The sequence below is a fragment of the Heloderma suspectum genome, chromosome 6, assembly GCF_057233095.1.
Source record: "Heloderma suspectum isolate Gila_16-S chromosome 6, 16-S_ref, whole genome shotgun sequence".
In the NCBI taxonomy this organism is placed as follows: Eukaryota; Metazoa; Chordata; class Lepidosauria; order Squamata; family Helodermatidae; genus Heloderma; species Heloderma suspectum.
The window spans coordinates 124,958,374-124,977,926 of NC_139463.1; the positions used below are offsets into that span (position 1 = coordinate 124,958,374).

General features: G+C 53.3%; 1 protein-coding gene across 2 annotated transcripts in view; it reads right to left on the bottom strand.

Annotated features, from left to right (window-relative positions):
* Positions 1–1,848: 1,848 nt before the first annotated feature.
* Positions 1,849–19,553, bottom strand: part of IPO4 (importin 4) — a 32,882-nt gene continuing 15,177 nt past the window's right edge. For both annotated transcript variants that reach the window (XM_084806553.1, XM_084806554.1), the window contains 14 exons: positions 18,086–18,209; positions 16,194–16,305; positions 14,685–14,806; positions 13,026–13,103; positions 12,506–12,563; positions 11,844–11,949; positions 11,113–11,306; positions 9,293–9,352; positions 8,482–8,607; positions 7,335–7,543; positions 6,268–6,400; positions 5,071–5,175; positions 4,296–4,365; positions 1,849–3,634 (listed from right to left, as the gene is read on the bottom strand). In XM_084806553.1, the coding sequence (XP_084662679.1) occupies positions 3,504–3,634; positions 4,296–4,365; positions 5,071–5,175; positions 6,268–6,400; positions 7,335–7,543; positions 8,482–8,607; positions 9,293–9,352; positions 11,113–11,306; positions 11,844–11,949; positions 12,506–12,563; positions 13,026–13,103; positions 14,685–14,806; positions 16,194–16,305; positions 18,086–18,209 (1,628 nt within the window). In that variant the 3' untranslated portion in view covers positions 1,849–3,503. The remainder of the gene's footprint in view (positions 3,635–4,295; positions 4,366–5,070; positions 5,176–6,267; positions 6,401–7,334; positions 7,544–8,481; positions 8,608–9,292; positions 9,353–11,112; positions 11,307–11,843; positions 11,950–12,505; positions 12,564–13,025; positions 13,104–14,684; positions 14,807–16,193; positions 16,306–18,085; positions 18,210–19,553) is intronic.

Here is a 19,553-nt window from a genome sequence, read left to right on the forward strand (position 1 = left end):
CATGGCTGCGTTAGACCCTCACACGGAGCTTTTATCCTACGGTTGTGATGGCTCCTTCACGGAGGTTTGTGGGCTCTTTACATGAGGCCGGGCCCCTCCTGCACTAAATGCCCTTTGATCCGTTTTTAATCGCAGCTTTCAAATTACCCCGCTGTGGTCTGCTTCAGTTTCCTCTCTGAAAAGCTGCAAGAAGAGGAGTGAGATCAATGGAAAAGAGTGGAAGACTCAGATATGGGGAGAAGGGGAGGGAGGAAAGGGAGTGCATGTAAAGGGAGTCAGTGGAGAGCCTGCATTTAAAACAGAAGCAGAAGGCCCCGTTTTAAATGCAGGAGTTTAGGTGGATGTAGAGATGCCCATAGAAATGTAATTAACAACAACAACACAATAATCAGGAGGGCCGCCAGTTGCCCACCCCGTCGTGGCTGCCCTGTGCACCTGGTGTCTTCAACCCAGTGCTCTTGCCCTCTGCCAGGCTCCTGGCCCATCCGGATTTTGGGTCAATGAGCACATTGGGAATTTTAAGAGGGTTGTGGGTGCTCTCACAAAATGGCTACTATGGTGGGCATGGCAGGTCACAAAACACTCATTGCCCAGAGGCAGACTGGTGAGAAACAACTCGCCAAGAACCAGAGTGCAAGGCAGGGTTGGAGTCTGAGCTCCGAAACACATCACTCCTTTGAACCTGAAGAAAGATGGTGCAGGAGGGCAGCCTCTCCTTTAAGATGTATTTTGAATGAATGAAATTAAAATATTGAGGGCTCTGGTGGAGAGCTAATGGCCCAGGGGGAGGGTCTGAATCCACGGGGGGGGGGGGACCTTTGAAGCAGACCCACCCAAAAGGGGATGGCAGCCTTCTGAAGAGCTGAGCACCGGGAAGAAAATCTCCAAAGCGCTCCTCATGGCTGCACCAGGGCGAAGCAGTCTCGTGCCTTCCAGAGGGCACGCCCAGCGTTCCAGCTGATGGGAGTTGAAGTCCAAGACAGGCGGAGGGCACCAGACTGGGGAAGGCTGCTGTGGGATGTCAGGAATTTGCATCAAGGAAGGGTGAAGTCACGTCCTTCTCCCTTCCTTGGGGCAAAGGATCACTCGGTCATTGGAAAAGGCAGGCGGCTGGGTTGACGACCTGTGCACAGAGGAGAGGGCTGCTGGACGATGATGGAAACACCTCCCCTTTGCTCAAACAGGAGCTTGCCAACACTTGGCAAGTACCCAGTCCAGTTGCCAGGAGGGCCACGTTGCCTCTCAAGATAGGCCTGATGCACAGATGAGATCCTGATTGGCTCCTCTTAAGAGGGCTAAACCTGAACCCATAGCCCCTGCCTGCCTGCAGCAGGAGCGAGGCAGCCGCTCCCAACTGGGTACCTTCCAGATGTTTGGGATGACAACAGCCAAGGTTTCTAACCATTGGCTGACAGGAGTTGTAGTCCTAAACACCGAGGGCACCAGGTTGGCAAAGCCTGGCGTAGGGCCCCCAGACCTCTCCCCACTCCGACTGTTGGGCAGTATTCTGAGCATTGCAGTTTTTCCATTCTAAAAGTTTGAAATGCCTCTTCCTCCAAGGCTTGGTGGCTGGTGCCAAGAGCTGTAAGCTATAACACGCTGGTGTTTTGGGAATTGGGGTCCTGCTCCCTTTTGCCTTCGGCCATGCCCACCCCTGGAACGTGGCCCCGAGAAGTTCCCTGAAATGGAATTTGGCCTTTGGGTGGAAAGAGGTTCCACTTGTGGGCTTCCCCCGGGCCTGGACCGGATAGGTCTTTAGTCTGATCCAGCAGGGAGAAGTGAAGAGGGAAGATGAACGGCGGACAAAGGTGTGGGAGGCAAAAGGAGATATTCCAAACACAGACATGTCAGGGAAACATGTTCAGATGCAACAGTTTTTTATTACAAGATACACAATATATTGTATAGTCTTTCGTTCAAAAAATGCCGAACCCAGAAGGCTAAAATCTTAAATACAAAGTACGTGGGGGGGGGTCGGGTCGGGGGGTGTACAGCTGATTAACATTGTTATTTCGTCACAGGGATCCAGCTGAAAACCTACAAGAGTCACACACTTGCAAAAATAATCCCCTCTCTAGTGGATGTTTCAAGGACCACTACACTTTGGCAAACAAATATATGTATCACACCCTCCCTGTCCCTGCAAAGAACGTGGAGGGGAGGTTTAGCAGCTCTGGGAATGGCTCCCAACCAGGCAGAGAAGGCAAAACAACTGAACTTGGACGCAACTGCCTCCTTTGGTAACAGCAGGAGGGAGACAAAAACAAACCCCAAACTCGTTGGGAGAACCATAAAACAGAGCTGTGTGCAGGCCAACAAGAGAAAAATGGCTACTGAGACATCCCCCAATGAAGTGTTTCGTGACCAAGCAGCGTGTAAACAATCAACTTCCATTAACAGAACTTGGCGTCCATCCACACACTGGTCAAAGGAAACTAATACTGGGATGATGTGTAGTGCAACAAAGTTTTGACTCTTTGGCCTTGAGATCAGAGATGAAGCCAGTCACGCTATGACTCACACTCCTTTTTCCCAGCTCTGGAGGAGAGAGATGCCAGCGGAACCAGATAACGCTCATGCAAGCTTCCTGTGGCTACAGCCAGAATGGGCTAAACAAAAAAGCCACACTCCCCTTCCTGTAATGGCCAAGGAGCAGGGAGTTCATCTGATTATTTGCACTTGTGATAAAAACCCCACTTCTGATAATGCGATTCACCAAACGCACATTTTGACTCTCAGGTCCACAAAGGAGCACATTCAGCCTGAGAAAAACACTGCCCCCACCCCGCCGACTGAGCCGAGGCACAGAGAGACGGGTCGAGTGGAGGTGTGCGCCAGTGCGCGGCCCCTCTCGCCAAGCCCAGTCGCTCCACTTAACCCCACCCCCTCAGGAGACCTGCAATTGCCACAGTAAGCGTGGGAGCGGTTTTGGAGCCGGGCACACGCCAAGCCAACTGCGGGGTCTACAGAAGCCGGCAGGGCCATTCGATTTAGATCTCCATGCGCCTGTTGGCTGTGCAAATGATCCCTTGGCAATGGATGCCTGCTGGTGAAGAGGCTTGCTGGCAGAGCAAAAAGGCAGAGAACTGGGGAGAAGCTCCAGGGAGAGGTGTCTTCAGTCCTGCTAGCTAGATTGAGGGGCAGCTGCAGAGCGGCCCGTGAAGGGTGCTGCCCAGAGAGTCCCTTTTGTGGCAGGAAGGGCCCGAGAAGCAACAGACAGCAGGGAAACATTTCAGACACACACGAGTTCTTCATGAAGAAGGCACCCCACCCAGGAACTGGCTTAACAACTTGACCCCGGGAAACACACCTCACAACAACCCCAAGGTCTAAGCAACTGTCAGAGGGGACAAAGCCCAGGCTCGAGAGTGAGCTGGCAGAGGCCAGCCGGCAACAGGGACACAAGGCTGGAGTGGTGCCGCGTAGGGGGCAGGCAGGGGCCTCTGCAAGCAAAGTCCGCGCCCAGTTGGCAGAGACGGCGGGGAGCGCAGCCCCGCCCCACCTCACACGGAGCTGAGGGCCACGCTAATCGAGGCGCCGGCTTCCGAAGGCAGCGAGAGCACGGCCGCGTGGAACTCGGCCGGGCAGCGGGCGGAGAGGCTGCGCAGGAGCGTCACCAGGCTGTTCCGGCCCTCTGCAGACAAACAAGAACAGCATGATTAAGCCCATGGGGACGCGAGGGCTCCGCGTCTTCCACAGCAGCCAGTCAGATGCGGGGGGGGGGATTAAAAACAGGGCCTCCAAATAAATTGGGGGGGGATTCAAGCTCTCCAACATTTTCTCCTTTTTACTGATTAATACAAGCAGAGATTAATCAGCATTTCTCTTGCTTACTGGCTAAGTGTGCTATCTGGGCCTAACAGGAATAGCCACGCTCTGTCCCTAGCATTTGGGGGCCAGAGAAAAAACAAACTCTGTATATGGATGCTCTATTTGCAGCTGGCAGCCATGGGCGACCCAAACTCCATGTCATCCCCCACTGACTCTTTCCTTGACTCTCCTCACCCCAGCCCTCGAATCTTCCAAGACTCCTTCTCCCTACCCTGCAAGAGACTCCTGACACCTTTCCTTGAATCACCTTCCCACCATCACCTAGTTCCTCTTGCAGCACGGGGCAGAGAACGAGTCATGCTCGGCAGCACAGAGGGTGCTCCATAGGGCCACGGGGCAAGCGCAGCTCCCTGGCGCTCTTCTAAACGCCTCCGTGGTTTTGGCTAGGCGTTAAAAACGGACATGAGGTGGGAGAGCAGATGGGGAGCTGGTCAACAGCCCTGCTGCACACCTGAGGTACGTACCTGGCGGGAGATGTTTACTGCCCAGGATGGAGCTGCTGGCTCGTACGATTTCCCCCACCTGCTGCAATACCTAAAAAAGAAAAGAGCAGTTTCCTCCCTGGTCCTACAGGAATCCCCTTTGCGGAAAGTAATTTAAACACCCAGCCCTCTGATCCCCTCGGCGGGGATTTCCCAGCCTGCAGTATTTGTATTTGGTCCAAATGCCTAGAAGCACATCGCCTTCAGAAGCACAAACTGCCAATGGGTGCGCGTGCAGAGTGCTGCACGACTCGGATCATGCAGTGGAAACAAAGGTGCTGGCCGAGGAGGCAGAAGAATTGGAGAATCTTTCTCGGTGCCGAGTGTGTTCAGAACAAAAGAGAAGTCCTGCCGGATCAGGCCGAGGGTCCATCTAGGCCAGCATCCTGTTTCTGACAGTAGCCATCCTGGGGGATGATGGGAGTTGCAGTCCAACACAACTGGAAGGTGCCAGGCTGGGGAAGGTTGGATTGGATGGACAATGACCCTGACCTGGTAGAAGGCAGCTCCTGATCTTCCTGCCGTGGCCAACCGATGCTGACCCCTGAAATCCCCCCTGTGGGGCTGTCTCCACGTAGGCTGGAGGCACGGAACCTTCCGGAACTCTGGAGGAAGACGCAGCACACCTGCCCACCTCAGTTCAGAACCGCCACTTCTCTGGTTCGGAAAGCTAGTTGCAAACCAATGTGGGTCTGACAGTGTGGGGCGAAACCTCTTGGTCAAACCTAAGGATGCCACGGAAGGAGCCGAGACCTACCTGCTGGGGTTCACGTTCGAAGATAAAGCTGATGCAACGGAAGACCGTTTCGTATTCCTCAAAGTCCTCCTTGAGCGGGAGGGCGTGGAGCAAGACAGGGAACACCTGTGAAGAGAGAGCCGGGAGGGCCCAGAAGCGCTGGGTGAGGGGCTGGTCGGATGCTCTTTCGGGCTGACACTTTCTGCTCTTTCGAGGCAGCCTTGCAAGAAAAAGGCGCTAAATTCGGATTTGCCAGCCACTCTGCTCCCCGACCACATGCCCCTGAGGTCACAATGCAGCCAGAGAGAGGGATCCAGCCAGCTGCTTGCCCCAGGGGGCTGGAATGATGGGCGTCAGAGTCCAACACATCTGGAGGGCCCGAGAGTGGGGCAGGATAGACCTAATGAACCCTGCACTTGTTAATGAAGTCCAGAATGACTACCCCCGGCCACCCGCCCCTGTCCACCACCCACAGTCGCTTGCTCAAAAGGGGCTGTAACTCTGTGGCAGAGCCCCTGCTTGGCATGCAGAAGGTCCCAGGTTCAATCCCCACATCTCCCAGCAGGGCAAGGAAAGAATCCTGCCTGAAACCCCCATCAGTGCCCGGTGCCAGTTGGTGTCAACACCACTGGGCTGGATGGACCAAAGTACAAGGCCGCTTCCTACGACCCTAGAAATAGCTAATGTGGATTAGAAAACCCTGCACCGCCTGTAAGCGCAGAGTGGGGACCCCCCGGCCCCAATTCTGAGTATACATGGAAGGGAAAAATAGTTCCCTACCCTGCAGAAAGAGAGGGAGCACAGCTGAGCGGGAGAGCGGCTGCTTTGGCACCCGGGGCCACGCAGATTCAATCAGCTGAAAGGTGCCTCGGGTGGGGGAGACGGCTGCCGAGAGGCACGTGACCACCGGAGCAGACAGCAGGGGCGGACAAACCCATGGCTCGCTTCGGGTATGGGCCGTTTCATATTTCACGGGGTTCTTTTTTCTTCTAAGGGATCTAATTCTGTGCCCCACGCCCCAGGTAAACAGAGCGCCTGGTAGCTCTTCCAGATCAACTCACCCAGATCAAAGAGTGCAGTAGCAAAGGTGAGAGCCGGGCCCCACAGACTGGGCGTAAAGCCAGGGCCACCGGCGCTGAAGGCTGGAAGGCAGCTCTGCTTCCCCCCATGCCCTAGGGGGCCCTGTGGCCCTCAGCAGGACCCACGCTCGGCGCTCACCTGTCCGATGGGCATCGCTCCAGGATTGGCCATCAACATCCGGGCAACGGCGCCGCAGACATTGTCAGCCACTCGATTGTTCCGCTCCTGGGAGATGATGTTGGACAGAAGTCCCAGCAGCTTGGGGTAATGTCTGCGCCAGGCAAAAAGGGCCGGGGGGTTAAGGGAAAAAAGGGGGGCGACGTGGGAGGAGCGCAGGTGCAGCTGGCGTCGCAAAAGCAGCCAGCGCTGGCGAAGGCTACAAGCAGCTTTCCCCAAGCTGGCGTTGGCTTGAGGAAAGCTGGCTAGGGGCTGATGGGGGCTGTAGTCCAACACCTCTGGAGGGTGCTGGCTTGAGGAAAGCTGGGTTATGAATCCAGGTTTCTGGGAGCAGAAACGCCCCGGGCAGCTTGCAGCGTCACACTGCGTTTAATCTCTCTCAAGCTCTATGTCAGACTGAGAGGTCTGCCCCGAACTTCCTTTGCCCCTGCACCCCCCGACACCCGCCATTACTCAGCCTGGGGGAATGGTTGTGAGGACAGCCCAGTCTTCAGAGAGGTGTGGGAGACCAAGCATGAGCTCTCCGCCCGCCCACCACACAGAGCCTGTTTTGACCTGGGGGAGTCAAACCTCTTTCAGGCTGAGGGGCGAATTCCACTTTGGAGAAGCTGCCCAGAGGAGGGGTGGGGCGCAGTCCAGGGGTGGGCGGGGCTGAAGGCAAAGGGGGCAAGGCCAGAATGCCAGAGAGACCCCCCCAATCCCACCCAAACTAAGCTGCAGGAGAGACACCTCGACACTTGAGGATGGGCAGAAAAAAACTCGGAAAAGCCGGTATACCACCCAGTTGGGGGAAATGGGGCATGGCCGTTTGGGGGACCCTGCAGGGCCTGATTTGGCCGACGGGCCCGAGCATCAACAGCGCTGATTTAGGCAGTCACTATTTGGTCCCACGTCTGTCCCCAACAAGACACACAGACCGACATGCTCATGGAGCACCCTCATGCAGGAATACTCTAAAGCTGTGCTAGGATTTGGGGGCAGCTAGCAGCAGCACCCCGCTCCCTGCCCCCAGCTGTAGGGAAGGATACTCGTACATGGCTTCCCCGCTCTGCTCCGCCAGCACGCCCAGCCCGAAAATGGCGTTGCTGCGCACTTCCTTGTCGGCGTCGCGTGCCGCTCCCATCAGCTGTGGCAGCAGGCGTGGCACGAAGGGGCTTGACGCCAGGCCCAGCCCGTGGATTGCCTCCGCCATGGTGCCCACCGCAAAGGACTTGTCGGAGCAGGTGCAGGAGGGTTTCTGGGGAAAGGCAGAAGGGAGGGAGGGAGCCACAGCTCAAAAGAACGTAAGAGCCCCAGTACATCAGACCACCTCGTCCAGCATTCTGGTCACACAGTGGCCGACCAGCTGCCCACAGGACACCCAGAACAGGACAGGAGTGCAACAGCACCCTCCTGCCCATGTTCCCCAGCAACTGGTGTACACAGGCACACTGCCCCAATACTGGAGGCAGCATGTAGCATCAGGACTAGTGGCCATTGATAGCCTTCTCTGCCAGAAGAAGACAGAGTGACCCCACCCCTCCCCAAAACCTTGTCTGAGCTATGGATAAGGCAACAAGCCCAGAATGGCCCCCAACCAAATTCTCGGAGAATCTCCTAGGAAAAAGACAATTCAGCTAGGTCTAGGCGAGCCTTCTCCAACCGGTGCGGCCTCCAAATGAGTTTGGACCACAACCCCCTGCTGGCTGGGGATGATGGGGCTGTAATTCAAGCTCACCTGGAGACCACCCCAGTCACAGACGGCTGCTACAGTGTGATGCCATGGACTGGGCTTCGGCAATGTGCTCCGCTCTGATGTGCCCCACGGCATTTCAGATTCTTTTCTCAGCCCCGACTTACCTCCCAGGGTTGCGGTGGGGATCAAAACCTTGGGGGAAAGGGCGGGGGGAGGTGTCCAAACACAAGTGCAGAAATGCTGAGGCCCAACATCTGTCCCCAGCCCCAAAGGGGGATTGGGGAACCCTCTGCTGAAGAAGAAAGGGGCCTTGAGGGAGGACGCGGAGGAGTCTGGGCTGGGAGTCGGCAGTATAGAAACAAGGAAGGGCAGAAGGACGGAGGCCAGCAGGGCGAGTGGGACCCGGGGAGCCCCACGGCAGGGCAGGAAGCAACAAGACGCCCCGGAGGGGAGGGGCAGTATGCAGTGGGGCGGTGGGGCTGCCCCAGCCCAGGACTCACCATCTTATTGAGGAACAGGGGCAAGAAGCCAGCGAAATAGGGGGCGAAGGCTTCTCCCCCAGCGGCTTTGGCAAGAGCAGGAATCACTTCCCCGGCGAACTCCATCAGCATGAGGTCATATTCCGCCTGCAAAGGAGGACAGGGGACCGAGGGGGAGGATGAGGGGAGGAAAAAGCAGCTCTCCCCCCAGTCCCCCAATCCTTCTCCTCCACCGTGCAAAGGCCTGGCCCGGGGGAGCAGAGACGCCTTCTGCACTCCGTCACCTCTCCGTGCTCACAAGTCGGGGGCCATCTCTGACGGGGCTCACTCTTGAGCAGGAGGGACCCACCCCACACACACACTCCTCCTGAAGGAGGCCGTGCCGGATTAGAAGCAAGGCATGCTGGGAGCCCCTGGTCAGGCGTGTTACAGCAGAGGGACCAGGGAAAAGGACACCCCAGTCAAACAGCCTTGGGGCCTTGGCTTGTAAACGCCATGGGCAACCACCCGCAGTCACTCCCTTGCTACTGCTGGGCTGATTTATACAACTCGCTTTCGCTTGGGGGGCCTTTTCGTCATTCCTTGCTTGCTATTTCCTGTAGCCGGAAGCTGCCCTGGAGACTTTCACAGTGGAGAGGCGGGACATAACGTTTTAAAAATGAATGAGCGCGCCTCACTGAAAAGCAGCTTTTATACTGGGCACCCCACATACAAAGGCGGATTGAGGAATCCGCACATCTGCCCCCTCCAGGCTGCCTCCCTCATCTGGAAGAGCCCCGGCTTCCAAAGTAAAAACTGGCTGGAGTTGGAGGCGGCCGACCCTCTCACTCACCTCCTCTTCATCCTCGTCCTCCTCTTCGTGCTCATCCACGGAAGTGTCTTGGCAGGCGGTCTGGAAAAGGGACGTGGCAGGTTGCTTTTCGAGAAAACACGGGCTTCTGCTTGTCAAAATGAACCTCCAGGCCACAAGAGGTGCAGATCTGCATCTGTGCAGACCCCACACGTCTCCAGCTGCACTGAACTAGCTTGGAATTTTATGTATCCCTCTCCCTCTGCCTCCCTCACACACAACACACACAGGCACACACGGGGGTGGGGGTGGGGGGTGCTCTCTTTATTTCTGGTGTTCAGATTGCGAGTGCCGTTGCCTTTGTAGCCAAAAACGGCACCATCCACACACAAGAGAGAGCTTTCAGCTGGCTCAGGGGAACCCCCGGATTTGCAGAAGTACACACATTTTGGGGGAAAAGAAACCCTAAAGGGGGTACAGAACCACCAAAGAGAAACAGCCCAATCAATAGTGAGCATGTTCAGTGGCTGAGGAAAGCAGACTATTGGAGAGGGAAATGGAAAACTGGGGGAAGGGGAATGGAGCGGAGTGGCTGGAATCCTGAATAGAAGCTCTTCATGCTGCAACACTTTGTGGCAGACAGAGGCTCCAGAGCCAATATGGATGTGGTCAGTCTTCAGGTGAAAGGATTTTTTTTTTTAAGCCTCTTTTATTAATCTATTTAGAGCTAAATGTTTTGGCTTCTGTCAAGGGCGGAAGCCAGAACGTTACGCCTTAAATATTTTTTTTTTTAATGCTCTGTTGTTAGTCTATCATATATCTATATCTGTGTGTGCATTTGGGGGGAATTTGTGCATTTTTGCATGCGTGAATTTGTGCACTGTTTAAACTTAAGGAAAAACAAACAAAGGTTCTGAAAACTGTTGACACGATAATTTTAGCAACCCAAAGAACTGCCTATGATATGCTGATAACCACTCATCTATTTCAATAGAGTTTAGAGTTCCAGTATGGTTGTTAGGGCACCTTTAGTTCCACTGGCACTATTTATTAGTTCCATTTCACTCTGAGACACAGATGTATTTCAGTGACATTACGTATGCAAGGGATCATCACCTGAAAAAAAATTAATTACAACTCAGAAATGGCCAGACTTGCCCAGTATCACACTTGCAGTGGGCATACTTTCATTTTTACTAATGGACTTTTGAAATGGAAAATTTTGCAAGAAAAATAATTGCAAAATTATTGTTGGAATTTGGGGTGGGGGGTGGGGAATACCACTGGTTTCTAGTCCTCATTGCTGCAAGGATTATGGACTGTTAAAACAACAGAAGCCAGAGGGTGAGTCACAGAGGGGCGGGGGACAGGATGGGACGACTGGATTTTCAGAACCAAGAAATAAAATATGCAGAAAAGGTGAAATTTCATATGAATAATTCATACAAGTTGCATTTTACTGCATTTATTCAATGTTGCAAAAATTACTTTTCCTAAAGTCAGTTTCTTTTAAAAAAGCTTAAGGTGTACAGAGTACGCTCAGAGCTCAAGAGAAGCAGACTCAAAACAAAAAGGACAAAAGAAATCTGGTCTCTGCTGTTGTTCTCTCCTTCCCTGGCATCTAACAGTTTTCAGTAAAGCTTGGAGTGTGCAAAACAGGCTGCCCAAGAAGAGAAACAGCCCGGTATAAACGGGTTCCTGCTCTCCAGGTAGAGCTGGGAAAACCCGCCTGTACCTCTGGAAACTGAGGCCAGTCAGTTTCGGTAACACTGGGCTAGATGGACCAAGGGCTCCATACAAGGCAGCTTCTTATGTCCCTATACTGCTCTAGTGCTGCATTGCCCCCGCCCTGAAACACTCACTTTTTTCTCCAGCACTTCCCGGATCACCTGACACAGCTCCGCCAGCCGCCCAGGTTCGTGCAGGGCCTCCTGCTGGCAGGACTTTACCAGCTTTTCCAACGTTTCCAAAATAGCCATCACCACCTGCCGCTCTTTGTCCTCTCGGATCCCTTTGACATAAACGGGCAGCACCAGGGACAGAAGCTTCTGGAAACCTGGAGAAAGGAAGGGGTGAAACAGTCCCGTTTTCAAGAGAGTGAGAACATCAGAAGACCTGGGCTGGATCAGACCAAGGGCCCATTTTGCCCAGCGTTGTTCGCACAGCATCCAACCAGATGCCTGTGGGAAGGCCCTGAGCAGGACATGAGCGCACCTCCCGCCCACATTCCCCAGCAGGTGGCATACAGAGGCATGCTGCCTCTGATACTGGAGGGAACAGAGAGCCATGAGGACTTGTAGCCATCGGGAGCTTTCTCCTCCTCCCAGAATGTCCCCAATCCCCTCTAGAGCCATCCAGGCTGGCGGCCACCACCACAGCTTCTGGAAGCCAGTTCTCCCATTTAGGACTGGGCCTCTGCCTCGCCTGCCCGTCTTCTGTGCCTTCTGCTCAGCCTCTTCGCAGAGGCTCTTCGCAGGAGGAGAGCGGTGACCACCCTCACCCACTGGAGGCTCCTCTGCAAAGCCACCAGCGCGCCGTTTCCTCTCCAGCGGTGCGTGTCAGATCAGCCCCCCCTGCGCTGGCACCCACTCACCAGCAACGTGGGATTCAGACGGGTCGTGCGCACAAAGCCGGCTCAGCGAGATGCAGAACTGGCCCAGCGCCTCAAAAGCGGATTTCCGCACGCTGATGTGGGGGCACTGGAACGGGAGCGGCACATCACGGACTACTTCCACTGTGCCCCAAACACCACCCAGCCCCCATTCCAGATCCCCCCAACTGCCTTGCCGCACACCTTCCCCACAGGGGTTTGTGGGGCCTGCCCTTGCCAGAGGGAGGCAGCCCTCTTCTGCTCCAGCTCAGGTTGGTTTTTTTTTCTTCTTACTTAGCCCCCATTTGTGCCGCAACTCCTCCTGCTTTGGTGTCATGCCAAGGTGGACCCCTTTTAAAGCAGGGGCGTGGACCCCCCCCCATCTCTAACCGGAAGCTTCCACAACTTGGAGAGCTGCTTTAGAGTACTGACTAGTTCTGGCTGAAAATCGGAGCGGATTCACTGCTGTACTGATGCTGGAGCCACCAGTCTCCACTGCTCTACCCTACATGCAACAATCACCTCCTCACGGCTCTTTCCAGGCAAAACACCCATCACGCAGGGACTTCCCCTGTCCACCATGCTTCTCTCCCGTCCCAAGGCATCCCCCACCCACCCCGGCCTCCTACACATCCAACCGTAAGATTTGGGAGGGCTCCTTTTACCTCCAACAGCTTGCAGATTTCATGGAAGCAGCTCTCCATATACGGTAGGAAGGCCACACTGAGACGGGAAGAAAAAGGGGGAGACGGGTGAGGAACGAGCTCTCACTTCTACCCACTCGGAACTTACTCTTGCCACTAGCAAGCCCCAGCTTTCTGTGTCTACAACCCCTCTCTTTTCACCATTTCCTTTCCCTACCACATGAGGCAAAGACGCAGAGCTCCCCAACCCCTCAAGGGATGGCACTGCTCCCTCCCAAGGAGTGGGATCCAAACGCCACTGTCTCCCATATGTTCAGAAAGGGATAGCAAGGATTTATGCCAGCTCGGGCCCCCGCTCTCGCCCTCCGCTCCGCCCTTCAACCGAGCAGCAGCCGAGCAGGCCCTTCTGATATCACTTCTGCGTCCCCAACTCCACCACGCAAGGCTCAGCCGTAACTCCCTCAGTAGTCTTCAAACCAGCTTACAAAAAAAGAGGAAAGAGCGTAACTGATGCTCAAACACCCAACATGCACGGAAGTACCTGGCAGCAGCTGCAATCTCTCCCAGAGCCATACAGGCATCCTCTTTTTCATCCATAAAGGTGTTTGTCACAGTCAACCTGTGTAGGACAGGGAAAGAGAGGGAGTTGGTGCCTGTTGCCTCACGGGCTAGAACAGAAGAACAGCCCTGCTGGACCGGACCAAGGTCCACCTCATCCAGCATTCTGTTCACACAGTGGCCAACCAGCTGCCCACGGGAAACCCACAAGCAGGACAGGAGTGCAACAGCGCCCTCCCTCCCATGCTCCCCAGCAACTGATGTGCACTGGCATCCGGCCTCTAATCCCGGAGACAGCACATAGCCACCAGGACTAGTAGCCATCCGTAGTCTTCTCCTCCAGGAATTCGTCCAACCCCCTTTTAAAGCCATCCAAAGTGGTGGCCATCACTACATCCTGTGGTAGCGAGTTCCATAGTTCAACAGTGTGCTGTGTGAAGAACCCCTTCCTTTGATCTGTCCTGAATCTCCCGCCCATCAGCTTCATGGGATGACCCCAGATTTTAATGTTATGAGAAGAATTGTCACCTTACCCACTTTCTCTGCACCATGCAGAGTTTTATACACCTTTATCATGCCTTACTACCCTATTCTCTAAGCTAAAAAGCCCCAAACTTTATAACCTTTCCTCATAAGGGAGTTTCTCCAGCCCCTTGATCATTAATGTTATTAGCAATATGCACCCCCAAATCCCTTTTTGCAACTCTTATCATCTGCTTGTGATTCTTTTGTGTAAGCGTGTGCTCCTTTCATTATCTTCATTTGGGCTCCGCCTCTGTTTCTGAAGGAAGCCTTCTTTTCTCTAATTCCTCTCTCAACACTGCTCACGCTGCTGGTGACAATGGGTTCCAAGACCCAAGTCAGAATGCGATACCTAAGGCATTCTCAGTGGCCTAGCTCACACTGAGGGGCTGTACCACTTTGGAGTGCAGATGGTGTGGGGATTCACACAACAGAATGCCCCTCCATACAAAAAGATAAGGAAATCAAAATCCTTGCATGGAGAAGACTAGCTTGTCAGGGCAAAGGTTCTAGCATAGCCTTCTCCCTGACCTGCTAGTTTTCTATAGGCAGGGATATAAAATTGGGTGTGGAAAAGCACACAAGTATTCAGTTTGACGTGGCAGAGCACAGCCATAGGTTGATCAACTCTGTGAGGACTGGGACAAGGTTAGACAGCATCCCCAGGCAACTTAATGCCTTGCTGATGTCCTTCCCAAGTTACAAAGTTCCCTTTCTAACAACTTTTTAATTTACATCTGTCACCCTGTACCAATTCATTCTCCTCCCACCTGCCCAGTTCTTACTGCATCAGAGTCTGGAGGGGCTAATGTCTATTAAGAGAAGACATTATTTTGAAAAAGTTGCCCAAATGGGATTTTTAAAAAACAGCAACACTGCGTTCGCTTTCATTAACAAGTTTCTAGGCCATATGGATGCCAGGAAAGGTTTCAAAACATGAAGCATGCTACAGGCTCAGAAACAGGGGTGGGGTGGGGTGGGGTGGGGTGGGGTAGTAATATAACTGGGAACGTTATTTCAATTTGGTTCTGTGCCTCTTTCCTGGACACTCCCTCCCAACAACCAAGAGGCTCCCAGAATGAAAATTCCTCAATGAAACCCCCACAACTCAGGTGGCTACCCCGTGAGGTCTGAGTCGTCGTCATCATCTTCGTCATCAGTGAAGGTCTCATCTCCCTCCACCTCAGCCTCCTCTTCCTCGTCGTCAAACAAGAGGAAAGAATTTCCAGTCCCGAACTGAGGCTGGGCAAAGCCAGTGCCGGATGCAAGAAGAGGCAGATGAAAGAGAAACCAGGGCACGTCAGTTAGCAGAGAGCACTCATTTTTTATTTTTTGGCAAAAGTCACCAAGCACTGCAGTGCTGGCTTGAGACCCCTGGCACTGAGTTGCTTTTGGAACGAGGAGGTTCTTAGTCAAAGACAGCTTAAATGATTAAACCAGACTTCCTCAAACGGATGCCTCCATATGGGTTGGACTGCAAGTCCCATCATTCCCATGAATGATGGGACTTGCAGTCCAACCCATATGGAGGGCACCAGGTTCAGAAAAGCTGGGTTAACCAAATGGCCTTTTAACTACTCAGTTAAACTTAATATGCTTTTCAACAAGGCCTCAGTACAGGCCTCATTTCAAAATACTGACAGGCGAAAGCGTAGCAGAGTTAAATTTAACAACAAAAGCTACTCGTCATGGTTAGAAGGCCGCAGCTGAACTATTTCCTTTCATTCTCCGTTAGAGCAGCAAACCTGAACCAAAAACATTTTTTTAAAATAATAAAGCGGCTTGCCTTAAGATCACGTCCCCACCAATTATTAACTAAATATCTCCCGCCCAGTTTATTAACTAAAGATTTAGTTAAATCAGTTGCCATTCATGGCCCTTTCACCCCGCTGTTTATACCGTTTCTTCCTCTCGATATCCACACACGCAGCTTCACCTCTGTCAACCTCAAGTGGGCAGCCTGCAGCCCTCCAGCTACATTAGCCTACAGTTCGAATCCCCCTCACCATTGACTATGCTGCCTAGGGCTGATGGGAGTTGTAGACCAAAGCATCTGGAGGGCTACAAGTTGACCCCCCCCCACATGCACATCTATAAAATAAATTTAGTCCATATGTCCCAACGCCATGCATTTGATGGCCATGAAAGCTGATGCCACAGTAAATGCGCTCTGTTGCATTCGCGAACAGTTTCAAAGCACTAACTTGTCAACTAAACCGGCTTTCCCTGACCTGGACTTCAGCTCCCATCAGCCGCAGCCCACAAGGCTAATGGGCAGGAATTCCGGGAGTTGCCATGCAAAGTATCTGACGGGTCCCAGACTGGGGAAAGCTGGTCACTAGCTACAGTTCCTCCTCCGCCACTTCACTCTCCTCTTGGGGGAGGCGCGGGGAGAGAAACAGACACTGCCCCAGCCTCAGAACTATGGCAGGGCTCTCTTCCTCCCTAGCTGGGCGTACTGCTTTGAGCACAGCAGCTCACAGCTCTAGAAGTCTTCAGAGAACACCTCCTTCTGTTGACCAACACAGAACATTCCTTTGCCTTAAAAATTTTTTAAAGACAAAGATCTACGGTTGGTCCAAAGTCTGAAAGGGACACGCTTTGCAGAACACGCGTGCTGCATCCTCACCTCAATGCCCTCAGTGGATTTGATGGAGTAGAGCATAAGCGTGGTGATGCGTGGCAGGTACGGTGCAATGGAATCCCCTAACACGGAGGAGAGCGAGCCGAAGAGACTGTACCTAGTGCGAGAAGAGGTCTCCGGTCAGTGTCCGGGTTGCTTGCCGGCCCGCCTTGTGGAAAGGGAAACCCCAGAGCTGACACTGTGCAAACAAAACGGCCCACCCAGACGTGGCTGAAGTGGGCTCTAGGAGGAGCGCGCGGCCCCGGCACAGAAACGAGAGCAAACTGAGCCTGCAAGTCCACCTCCTCCGAGGCTGGTGCCTCCCCAGCCATGCTGGAATACAACCCCCATGATCCCCAGTGGCCAAGCTGGCTGGGAATGGTGGGAACTGCCATTCCACACAGCTGGGGGGCACCAGGTTTGGGCAAGGCCCTCGAAGGTAAACCAGAGCATCATTCAGTCCAACACACTTCAAACACGCTCTTCGTCAGGGTCATTGGTAAAAGACAGCACCATTTACTTTTTCCTGGGAGCTTTATTGCAAAGGAACTCCAACAGAGCCCATGAGGAATATTGCTTCGCTTTACCAGGGGTAAAGGATGCATTCAAAATGCGTTCAGTTGGACAAATAGTATTTATTTATTTATTTATTTATTTATTTTATTTCATTTCTATACCGCCCAATAGCCGAAGCTCCCTGGGCGGTTCACAAAAACTAAAACCAAACAACACACAATAAAACAATTTAAAATATATAGAACATTAAAACCACAATATAACAATACAACCACAATAAAACCTAGCAGCAGTGCAAGAGTTTAAAATACAGATTTAAAACAGCAAAGATAAAAATTTAGAAAGCTAAAATGCCTGGGAAAATAAAAAGGTCTTCACCTGGCGCCGAAAAGAGTACAATGCAGGCGCCAGGCGAACCTCACTAGGGAGCTCATTCCAGAGCCAGGGTGCCACAGCAGAAAAAGCCCTCCTCCTAGTAGCCACCCGCCTCACTCCCTTTGGCAGGGGCTCACGGAGGAGGGCCGCTGACGATGATCTTAAGGTCCGGGCAGGCGCATATTTTAGTTCACCTTCAGAGTTTCCCTCTTCTCTCATTTCTTATGAACAGGGATTCAGTCCTGCGTGGGTGAATATAGGAGCCTGTGTGTGTGTGTGTTGGGGGGTGTTGCCAAAAAATGTGTTCGCCAGTGCCGAGGATCTTTGGAGCAAGGCAACAGTGATCTCTGCAGAGTCAGATGGATCAGGTCCATCTGAAACTGCCCTTTTACTGGGTCAGGGCACTGCTCCGCCTCGGCCAGTAAAGGCTCCTCCCATCAGCAGCAGCCCACTGGGGCCTCTGGCGGAGTCTTTCCCATCACCTAAAGCGGAGAGGTCAGAAATTGAACCTGGGATCTTCTACACCAGGGGTGGGGAAGCTCTTTCAGCCCAAACTCCGTTTCGGAGAAACTCCCAGGGTCCGCATTCCAGTTGCGGGCGGGCCGAAGCCAAGAGGGGCAGGGCCAAAAGAACTACCAGCGTATTGCAGCTGAGGGCTCTCAGTGCCAGGAACTGGAGCCTTAGGAGAGCATTTCAGAGTCTCAGAAAGGGGGAAAACTGCACAAAAGGCAGGGAAGCACCAAGTGATTGGTGACTGGGGGAAAAGGAGGTGGGTCCGGGGGAAGGAGGCATGGCCACCTGGGCGATGGTTCTCTTCCAACCCCTACTCTACACAAAAAGGATGTGCTTTACTGCCTAGTGAGGGTCCCTTTCCCAAAACCTGGCCGAACTGGGCCAATCAATCTCCTGTCTCCTGGACACCCCTGGTGAAAGGCATGCGCCCCACTCGTTTTCCAGAAAGCCCACGGGGCTCCCTGAGGCCGCATGGGGGGGCAGCGTCGACTCACGTGCACTTCCGCAAGTCCGGGTCATCCACTTTGTCGCAAAGGTCCAGCCCCAGCTTACAGCACTCCTCGGCCACGGGCAGGAAGACGTCCTTGCACAGGGTGGTGGCGAGGACAGACAGAGTCTCTGGGGATGAAACCGGGGGGAGAGAAGGTGAGCAGCGGAGGATGCTGGGAAAGGGCAGGCAGGCAGGCTTGGGGGAGAGCTACTTGCCCACTGGCTTCCCCCCCATTTATTTGCCCCCCCATTTATTTATACGTTTATACACCAACCAACTAGGAAATGCCCTCAAGAAAGCTTACAATCACAACTCCTCTCCCCCCGCTCAAAACCCAAACACACTAAAACTATTAAAATAAATACAACTATGAAAATGTCAGCCTATTAAATCTACTCTTAAACCCAAGTAATCCTATGCCGAAATAAGTCCTACAATTCCCAGCACCCCCACCTATCCATGTTGGCTGGGGGATGCTGGGAGTTGTAGGACTTATGCATAGGACTGTGCCTTAACCCTATGAAAGGGCCAGCAGTAAAGTTCATAATCAGAGCAACAGATTAAAGATTGAATGCCTGCTGGAAGAGGAAGGTCTTAACCTGGAGGCTAAATATATACAGCAGATTTCCCTGGAAAAGGCATTCCATAGACAAGGGGCCACTAGAAAGAAGGCTCTTCCCCGATCCATCATGGGTGGCGCCACCCAGGGAAGAGCCTCTAAAGGTGAGCTGAGCAATGGGGCAAGAACATACGGGCGAAGCAGGCAGACTAGTCCTAAGCCACTGAGGGCTGCTAAGATCAGCACCAGCACTTTGAATTGGGCCTAGAAACTGACCAGCAACCAATGCACATAACGCACACCTCCCGCTGTAGTAACAATTGCAATTTATACCTTGCCTGCCTGTCTGCCTACCAACGGTCGAAGGCAGCTTTCTTGAGAAAAGCAAAGCACAACCAACAATTTAAGCAGGCGTGGGTGAACTTCAGGCTTCCCGGATCTACTTTTTTTAAAAAAAAAAAATTGGAACCCTGAGATCCACCAATGGAAGCCAGATGCAAAATGGGGGCTGGGGAACCGACGGGGTGAAACAGGGAGCAGGAGACCGATGCAAAATGGAGGCTTACCAGAGGGGGCAAATTTCCCACTGCTTCCCCCAAACCGCACCCTGGTATAAGCTGCATGTAGAGTACACATCTCCATCTCACAGCCACATTTGGGGGTGGCGAGAGGGCTTTTCACTGCTGCTGTTGCTAAACAGTTGGAAGTCTACTACAGCAAATCCCATGCCTTTCTCATTAAGACAATCCAAAATTCAACGGGTAAGCTTTTTCCCAGCATGGAAAGTTAGTAGTGGGGAACGCGCGCGCCTGTTCAACTCCTGCATCTCATGCAGCGGCTTAAAAAAACCTGGAGCCCTGTCAGGAGAGATAGAAGCGGAACATCAGAAGGACTCTTGACGTCCCTTTGGGGC